General features: G+C 54.4%; 1 protein-coding gene across 1 annotated transcript; it reads right to left on the bottom strand.

The window, feature by feature from the left end:
- Positions 1–217: 217 nt before the first annotated feature.
- On the bottom strand, positions 218–7,906 carry GATA1 (GATA binding protein 1). Its single transcript, XM_054473212.2, has 6 exons — positions 7,854–7,906; positions 3,162–3,400; positions 2,274–2,651; positions 2,027–2,172; positions 1,198–1,323; positions 218–730 (listed from the first exon to the last, which is right to left on the bottom strand). The coding sequence occupies exons 2-6, from the start codon at positions 3,379–3,381 to the stop codon at positions 359–361; spliced, it is 1,242 nt and encodes a 413-aa protein (XP_054329187.1). The 5' UTR covers positions 3,382–3,400; positions 7,854–7,906; the 3' UTR covers positions 218–358.
- Between the last annotated feature and the right edge of the window lie 1,049 nt (positions 7,907–8,955).

Here is an 8,955-nt window from a genome sequence, read left to right as displayed (position 1 = left end):
GACATATGGAACCACCTGGACACTTCACAAGAAGTTTCACATAGATTGTTCCAATCACACAACATAACCCTTGGTCACAAAGTGTCACATGTGCCGCCTTAGCCAGCCTCACATGGTCACACATTGCAGCCATGCACTGTCATCAGAGAGCCACAGGTATTGTTACACACTCCACTTGGCTCTGCTGTTCAGCCACACATAGACACATCCACAATTTCAGGACTTTGGTGGTTTTATTTTACAAAAGCCTTGAAGGTTCAAGCCAGGGGGTGCCTGGGGCCCAGAGACTTGGGTTGTCCAGAATTCTGGCTACAAGAGGAGGACACCACCCCTCCTCTGGAGGCCGTGCTCTGTGCCCTCACGAGCTGAGCGGAGCCACCACAGAAGTGCTGGTGGTGGGGGGCATGGGGCCTGTGGGGAAGGAGCCCGTGGGTGAGCCCAGTAGGGGTCCAGGGAAAGGCATGAGGTGGCTAACAGGCCCTGACAGCACCACGGGGCCCAGGCCTTGGTAGAGATGGGCAGTACCTGGGGGGCCCAGTGTCAGGCCTGAAGCCACCTCCCCACAATTCCCGCTACCGCTGCCCCCAGCCACCACCATAAAGCCACCAGCTGGTCCTTCGGCTGCTCCTGTGCCTCCCAGACTGGAGCCCCGTTTCTTTTTCCCTTTTCCAGATGCCTTGCGGTTTCGAGTCTGAATACCATCCTTCCGCATGGTCAGTGGCCGGTTCACCTGTCAAAAGGGAGGCTGCGGGTGTCCCCAACTCCAGACCTTTGCCTCTCTGTGTGTCAACCAGGGATACCCTCTCTACCCCACTTCTTTCAGGGTAAGATAATTTCCGGGTGCTGAGATTGTCTCAAGGAATCCTGAGGTTGTGAGGCCCTGAGCTTAGGAAAGCCTCCAAGGCTGATAGGAGCTGCCCAAGGTCTAGGGCAGGGGATTGGATATTAGCTGATGCCTGGAGGTGGGGGAGAGGAGAGGAAGGAGAGTGGAGGAGGAGGGAATGGAGAAGGAAGGAGGGAGGGTAATAACAGAGAAGGGGGAAAGTAGAAGGGATGGGGGAAGGGGGAGGAAGGAGAGAAAGGGGAAAGAGGAAAGAGGGTTGTGGGGGAAGAGAGGTAGAACAGGAACAGAGTGGGGGGCAGTGTGGCATAAAGACAGTGAAAGCAGAGGGGTGGCTCCAAGGGGCAGGGCGTCACCTGGTGTAGCTTGTAGTAGAGGCCGCAGGCATTGCACACGGGATCCCCGCTGGCATTTCTCCGCCACAGTGTCGTGGTGGTCGTCTGGCAGTTGGTGCACTGAGTACCTGCCCGTTTGCTGACAATCTAGGGGACGGCAGGATGTGCGATCAGTGCCCTGGGGATGTGGAAGTGGGGGTAAGGGGCTCACAGGGGATGTCAGGAGGACCCAAGAAGTGAGGGTCAGGTTGAAGGCAGGGCTTTGTTTACAGGGTGATGCCTGAGGATTCTGTATGGGGCCAATACAGGGGTTCCTATCTGGTATAAGTTTCTTTTGTTCTATATTCTATGGGGGACTACATTGGTGGTTCTCAGCTTTGGCTGCATATCGGAATCACTTGGGGAGCTAAAATGTCCTGATGCCCAGGCAGCACCCCAGTCCAATTCCATCAGCACATCTGGGAGAAGGGACCTGGGGTGATTCCAGTGTGAAGCCAAGGACGAAAACACTGGTGTGCAGGGTGAGGACAAAGGTTTCTGTTTGAAGCTTATAAGGGTATGTTGAGGATAGGAGCTTCTATAGATCTGGGTTCCTGTACAAGGAAAGGGCGGGAGTTCTCATGCACAGTGAGGGCACGGATTTCCATATGGGATGAGGAGATTTTCCTGTGTAGGATGAAGGCAAGGGTTTCCATGTGATATTGGGACAGGGGTTCCCATACAGGGTGGCCTGCAGTAGCTTCCTGTAATCATGAGAACAGCGTTCCTATACAATGGGAAGATGTGGCTTCTTGTACAGGGTGAGGACAGGGGTTCCTGTGTATAAGGTGAAGCAGGTCTGCGGTCTTACCAGGCGCTTCTTGGGCCGGATGAGGGGCCTGTTCTGCCCATTCATCTTGTGATAGAGGCCACAGGCGTTGCATAGGTAGTGGCCTGTCCTGTCCCTCCGCCACAGTGGAGTGGCTGTTGCTCCGCAGTTCACACACTCCCTGGCCTCTGGTGGGGTGAAGAGGAGAAGAAGGAGCTAGGCTCAGCTCAGCTTTACTTTGGGCCACCCCTCCCACCTCAACTTCCCTGTCCTTTTTTGAGTTTCTCACCACAGGGAGGCAGGGGGAGAGTTCCACGAAGCTTGGGAGAGGAATAGGCTGCTGAATTGAGGGGGCTCCCGGTGGGAGAAAAGAAGGTACTGGAAAAGTCAGGGCCCCCATAAGCACTACTGGGGACAGGGAGTGATGAAGGCAGTGCAGGTCCCAGGGTCAAGAGGTCTGGGCTCAGCCGCTCTGTCTTCAAAGTCTCCAGGAAGCTGGTGCTGCCTTTTCCATCTAGATCTTCCACGGCCTGGGGAGGTGAGTCCTCGCGGGTGGGACACACAGTTGAGGCAGGGTAGAGCCCCGTCTTGCCGTAGGCCCAGCCGGCATATGGTGAGCCCCCTGGGATCCCCTCCATACAGTTGAGCAATGGGTATACCTGAAAGACTGTTGGGGGCAGGTGGGGATGGAGGAAAGAAGAGGCAAAATCAGTCTAGGGTCAGCCCATGTCAGGGTGCAGTGGTTCCCAGCACCCCCAACATGGTGGCCAAGTTCCCAGCTTTTCCACAGGCTACCAGAACAGCTGCTGGCCGTTGGATGCTTCCTGGATCCTGTCCCCACTGGTCAGTGTGGCCTCTGCAATAACCTCTGACCATTTCCAAGTGGGCTTTTGAGGATGACTGTTGGGATTTGGAGCTCCACGGATCACTCGACAACTAGGGCAACCACCACATTCCAGTATTGCCTCTCAGTGTGGCCGCCCCAATATGGCAGGTTGAGGAGCATTGGAATTCCCAGGTCTGCACTTAACTAGGGAAAGTGGTCGGCACATCCATTTGAGAAGCTTCCAGCCATTTCTGAGATATCCTCACAGTGGTATTCTGACCTAGCCAAAGATCTCCATGGCAACCCCAACAGCACTCAGCCAATGCCAAGACAGCCACCCAGTGGAGTTACCTGGGGAGTGTCTGTAGGCCTCAGCGTCCCTGTAGTAGGCCAGTGCCGCAGCTGCAGCGGTGGCTGTGCTCGGGGCAGTGGAGGAAGCTGCTGCATCCAAGCCCTCAGGCCCAGAGGGGAAGAAAACCCCTGATTCTGGCGTGGAGGACACCAGAGCAGGATCCACAAACTGGGGGAGGGGCTCTGAGGTCCCCAGGGACCCCAGGCCAGGGAACTCCATGGAGCCTCTGGGGATTAACCTGCGAGGACAGAAGGGGTCCTCAGACACAGAAATCCTCCACCCCTCACCTCCTTTCACCTGCTCCTCTTCCCTCCTTTCCCCCTCCTCCCACTCCATCACCTCAGTCTCCATATTTCTCCTTCCCACCTCCCCATTCCCTTCCTCCTCCTCACCTTAGTCTCCCCTCTCCTTCCCCTCCTTCTCTTCCTCCCTCTCCTCTCTTTTCCCTCCTACATCTCCCCTTCCACTCCTGTGTGGCCCTCCTTTCATCTTCCTCCTCGTTCTCCCCCTCTTGCCGTTTGTCTTTCCTCTCCTCCCTCCTCTCGCTCTTCCTCCACTCTCATCTGCTTCTACCTCTCCCTTCTTCCTTCCATTCTCTCTCTTCTTCCCCCTCTTCCCTTTTCCTCCTCTCTTTCTCCCGTCTCTCTTCTTCCCATCTCTTCTTTGTCCCCCTCTTCCCCACTTCCTTCTCTTTCCACTCTTTTCTCATTCTCTCCTGCTTTCTTTTTCTCCTCCACCTTCTTTTCCTCCTTGACCTCCTCCTTCTCCTTTCCTGTTTCCCCTCTTCCTTGTCCTCCTTCTCTTTTTGTCTTCATTCTCCTTTTCTACCTTCCTCACACAACTTATCTCCCTCTCCCCCATCCACACACACTTTTTTTTGAGGCAGGGTCTCCTCTGTTGCCAGGCTGGAGTGCAGTGGCATGATCTCGGCTCACTGCAACCACTGCCTCCCGGCAGTGATCCTCCTGCCTCAGCCTCCTGAGTAGCCGGGACTACAGGTGTGTGCCACCAGACCTGGCTAGTTTCTGTTTTTTTTTTTTTTTTTGTAGAGATGGGGTATGACTCTGTTGCCCAGGCTGGTCTTGAACTCCTGGCTTCAAGTGATCCTCCCACCTCAGCCTCCCAAAATACTGGGATTACAGGTGTGAGCCACCACATCCGGTGTCTCTTCCCCTGTCTACATCTACTCTCCACTCCTTTCTCCTACTACTCATTTTCTCCTCCCCTCCAATTTCTTCGTCCTTCTCCTCCCTTTTCTGTTCATCCTTTTCTCCCTTTCCCCATCTCCTCTCCTCTCCTCCTCCACTTCCTCTTATTCTCCCCGTCCCCCCATCCTTTCTTCCCTCCCCCTCTAGAAGAGTCTGGGTGAGGGTGGGATGGCGTGCAGGACCAGAGTCCCTTGAGCCTCTTGGTCACTTCCCCCAGGACTTTGGGGTTCACCATCCTCTGCTCCCCAACTTCATCCCTATCTGTTGTATCTTGCCCTCTAACTTTCTCAGAAACCCCATGGTTTCCGGGCTTGACTCCCTCCTCCCTCCACCTCCGTTGCGTCTACAGACAGAAGGCCCCCTTAGTTCCTCCCTACTTCTTGGTTGGGGGGGGTCAGTACCCCCCACTGCTTATCTCTGCCTTCCCCGCCCAACTTTTGAAATCACCCCAAGGCCACTGACTTCCTCTGAAGAGGGTGACAGGTGGGAGGTACCTCTACCGGTACCCTCTCCCCAGGGGAGGCCCACCATAGTTCTGCTTTCAGGCTCTTTCAGTTCCCAGGCCTCAGTTTCCCCATCTGCTGTATTGGGGGTGGTGATGGGCTGGGGCTGAGCTGAGACCTGTGGGATGGCCCTTTGCCTCTGTTTTGCCTTGTGTGTGTCTCTGTCATCTAGCTCTCCACCTCTCTATACCCTGGGGCTCTTTCCCCTGACTCTCTGTTCCCTCTCAAGTCTGACTCTGTAGCTTCCCCAGCTTTCTGTGTTTCTATGATATAGCTTGTCTTCTCCTTCTGTGCCTTTTCTTTCTTTCTTTTTTTTTTTTGAGATGGAGTCTCACTCTCTCACCCAGGCTGGTGTGCAGCGGTGCGATCTCGGCTCACTGCAACCTCAGCCTCCCAGGTTCAAGTGATTCTCATGCCTCAGCCTCCCTAGTAGCTGGGATTACAGGCACGTGCCACCACACCCAGCTAATTTTTGTATTTTTAGTAAAGACAAGGTTTTGCCATGTTGGCCAGGCTGGTCTTGAACTCCTGACCTCAAGTGATCGGCACACCTCAGCCTCCCACAGTGCTGAGGTTATAGGCGTGAGCCACTGCGCCTGACCTCTTTCTGTGCTTTTGTAAATGTTTGATGATTTTCTGTCTTCTTTTCTGTCTTCCCATGTTTCTCTCTCTGGCTGTCTTTCTGTTATTCTTGCTTTCTCCCTCTCCTCTCCTATCTCTCTGAACATCTCTGCATCTCTCCCACTCTTCCTGCTTGTTTGTCTGTTCCCACTGTTTCCCTCTCTTTGGGCCTTCTGACCTTATGTCCACGTGCCTCTTAGTAGTCCCATACCCCTGACCGTACCCAGCCACATGCAGCTCGGGATAAGGAGCCTAGAATGCTGGCCCTGGCCCTATTGTGCTGGCCTGCTCTGTTTCTGTGTCTGTAGGGTGGAGTGACAGGGCCAGACTAGAAGGCTGTCTTCAAACTGCCCCTCACCCCTGCTTACATGACCCATGGCATAGACAGGCTAAGGGGCAGGCCCAGGCTTGGGGGTTGTGTTAGGAAAGAGATGGGCCACAAGTGTGCCCACCACCAACACCTTGTCAGCCCTAGGGTGCCTGCTGTTGCTCTCTGAAGAGAGTGTCTTGCTTCCCCATCTTGGTCTCCATCTCTTTCTTCTCTGTCTCTAATTCTGTGTTAGTCTCTGTCTCTTCACAGTGCTACCTGCTGGTATCTCTGCATTTCTATCTCCTTTTCTGCTCCTGGGTCTTTCCCTCTTTTTCTCCGGCCGTCTGTCTGTCTCTGTCTCTTACTCGTTGAGTTTCTCTCTGTTTTTCCTTTCTCTTCATGTCTCTTTTGTCTCTTGCTCTTTGTCTCTGTGTCTCTGTCTCTCTCTTCCCATCTCTCCCTGTTTCTCCCTCTCTTCGCTGTCTCATTGTGTGTCTTCTGCTCGCTTTCTTTCACCACTATTCCCTCATCCCCTCAACCCCACCTTACCCACCATGATCTCCCTCCAGCCCCACTGCCCCCAACCCCTGCACCTCACATCTTGGTGAGTCCAGGGCTGCCCACCCCTCCCATGGCAGGGGCCCAGCCTCCTCACCCCCAGTTATCACTCTCCAGACAGAGATAAAGTTTATCTCGAGGCTGGGGGATATGAAGGCTCCTTATCAGCTGCCCCACTAGAGTAAGTGTTGCCCCAACGGCGGCAGCAGGCAGCAGCCGGCACCCTCCACTCTCCCTCGGCCCCAGCCCCTCACCCCAGGTAACATTCCAATCCCAGCCCTCAAGGGAGGGTCTCACCGGGCTGAAGGGAGCAGATATAAGGTCTAGGGGGCAGATATGGGGCTTAGAGGGAGATAGAGGTGGAGTTTGAAGGTCAGATATGGGGTTAAGTCAGAGAGAGGTTTGGGGTGTACCCATGGAGTTTGTGGGGAGGCAGATATGGGGGTTTGTGGAGCAGAGACGAGCTTGGAAGTTCAGAGACACATTTTGGGCTCAGGAATAGGTTGTGAAAACAAACGAGGTTGGGGGATCAGAGGCGAAGTTTGAGAGTCAGAAATAAAGTTGAGAAGTAGTGTGGGAGTCAGATTCTGAGGGTCATAGAAAAGTCTGGGGAGTTCAAGGGTTTTTCTGGAGGAGAGATGGAGTTTAGGAGTCAAAGATCTGTTTGGGCAGACAGAATGTGGCTAGTAATTAAAGGGGAGTTTGAGAAGCCAAGATACAATTGGAGTAGACAAAGGCTTGGGGCTGGAGAGATTCAGGGAGACAATGAGATGTGTTTTAGGGCTGAGATAGGGTTTGGGGAAGGCAGACATAAGGGTTCATGCGGCAGAACAGATTTTGGGGAGTTGACTTGGTGTTTGAAGTGACAAAGATATTTTACTGAGCAGGCAGGGAGTTGGGAGAGATAAATGGTTTGGGGAGATCAGAGAGAAGTCATTGGGAACAAAGAGTGGGTTTGAAAGGCAGAGATGGTGGTAAGAGGATGGAGCTAGGGTTTGGCGGATCAGAGACAGGTTTGGGGGCTCAGAGAGAGTGGGGCAAAGACAAGGCATTGTAGAGCGGATAAGGGGTTTGGGAGCAGAAAAGTGAGGTTTGGAGGAGAAGTCAGGGAGACAGACAAGTTTGGTGAGTGGAAATCAGATATGGGACAGGGAAAGGATTTGGGGGGATAAAGTCATGTTTTGGGAGGCAGAGTTAGTGTTTAGGGGAGACAGACCTAGGGTAATAGCGAGCAAAGTGAAGGGATCCAGAGGATACAGATATCTTGGACGGAATGGATGAGAGGGCAGAAAGAGGTGGGGTTTAGTGGGTAGATTTGGGGTAGAAATGGGAGTTGGAAAGACAGGTGGGTTAGAGGAGCTGTAAAGGGATTCAGGGCTGGCTGACACTTTGGGGACCAGCTGTGGGTTGGGGAGCCTGGAGCAAGCATAAGGGTAGGGGCAGCAGGCCCAGGGTTGCCTTGGTGGGGGCTCTCTGGGGGCTGAGACTGACCTGGGCTGGTGGTTGCGGAGGGTTCAGCCGCCTTGGGGATGTGGCAAGCTCAGTGTGATCCCAGGGGGTGTCCTGGCTGGCCTTGGCCTTTGAGGCTCCCTTCCTCCCTCCCTCCCTCCCTCCCTTCTCCCTCCTCCCTCCTCCCCAGGGAGTGGCTTGTGCCCCCAGTGGGTGGGGCAGTCCAGGGGAGGGGGCGGGTCCCATGCTTGTGGGGCACCTCTTGGGCACTGGAGGCCCTCTTCCACCCTCCCTGCCCACCCTGGGGATTCTTGGACCTCGCTCGACCTAGGCTCCTGTGGACTGTAGTGTCCAGACAAGCAAAATAGGCTGAAACCAAGATAAATGAAAATAGCAGATATGGTTTCATGACTTCACTGGGCTTTTCAGAGAGTAAAGCCCTTAATGTGTGTGAGGCCGGTGTGGGCTAGACTCCTATGTATGTGCGTCTTCCTGGCTGCAGGGAGAGAAGGGATGTGGCTGTACCCATTTTGCAGGTGAGAAGAGTGAGGCTCAGAGAGGTTCTGCTGGATTTGAACTAGAGCCTGTGGGATACCTTGATGACCCAGGCTAAGCCTGCGGGCCAAGCCAGTGCTGGCAGGAGGCAGGGGCACACTCACTCAGCACCCCACTGGGGCTTACGCCAGCTCTGGCCTGCCCTGGGGCAGCAGATAAGTCTTATCAGATGTAGGCGACCGTGGCTGTTGGCGCCGCAGTAACAGGCTGTCTTGGGGTGAGGCTGTGGGGGTAGGAACACCCAGGGACAGTGGCCTCAACTTCTTGCCCGCCATGCTGCCTTGGAGGCGGGAAACTGAGGTGGGAGCCAGGGATGATTCCTCGAGGAGTGGGATAGGGTAGGGAAGGAAAGGGATGGAGTGGGAGAGACAGAGGCAGAGAGACAGACAAAAACAGAGATAGGCGGAGAGAGACGGAAATGGGGAGAAAGAGAGTGACAGAGATGAATAGAGAAGGAGACAGACGTGGAAAGAGGCAGAGAGAGGGCACAAAAGAAAAGGAGAGACAAAGAGGGTGAGACACCCGGGGAGAACCAGAGACCATTAAAGACATATAGAGAGAGGCAAAGAGAGAATGAGAGACAGAGATG

Source organism: Pongo pygmaeus, chromosome X, assembly GCF_028885625.2.
Source record: "Pongo pygmaeus isolate AG05252 chromosome X, NHGRI_mPonPyg2-v2.0_pri, whole genome shotgun sequence".
Classification (NCBI taxonomy): domain Eukaryota; kingdom Metazoa; phylum Chordata; class Mammalia; order Primates; family Hominidae; genus Pongo; species Pongo pygmaeus.
This window is presented reverse-complemented; position numbering and strand designations above follow the sequence as displayed.

Coding starts and splice junctions, on each gene's coding strand:
- GATA1 (XM_054473212.2), bottom strand. CDS start 3,381: ATGGAGTTCCCTGGCCTGGGGTCCCTGGGGACCTCAGAGCCCCTCCCC. Junction 2,173..2,273: donor TCTCCCCCTGCCTCCCTGTG/GTGAGAAACTCA, acceptor TCACCCCACCAG/AGGCCAGGGAGTGTGTGAAC. Junction 731..1,197: donor TCTACTACAAGCTACACCAG/GTGACGCCCTGC, acceptor CCCTTTTGACAG/GTGAACCGGCCACTGACCAT.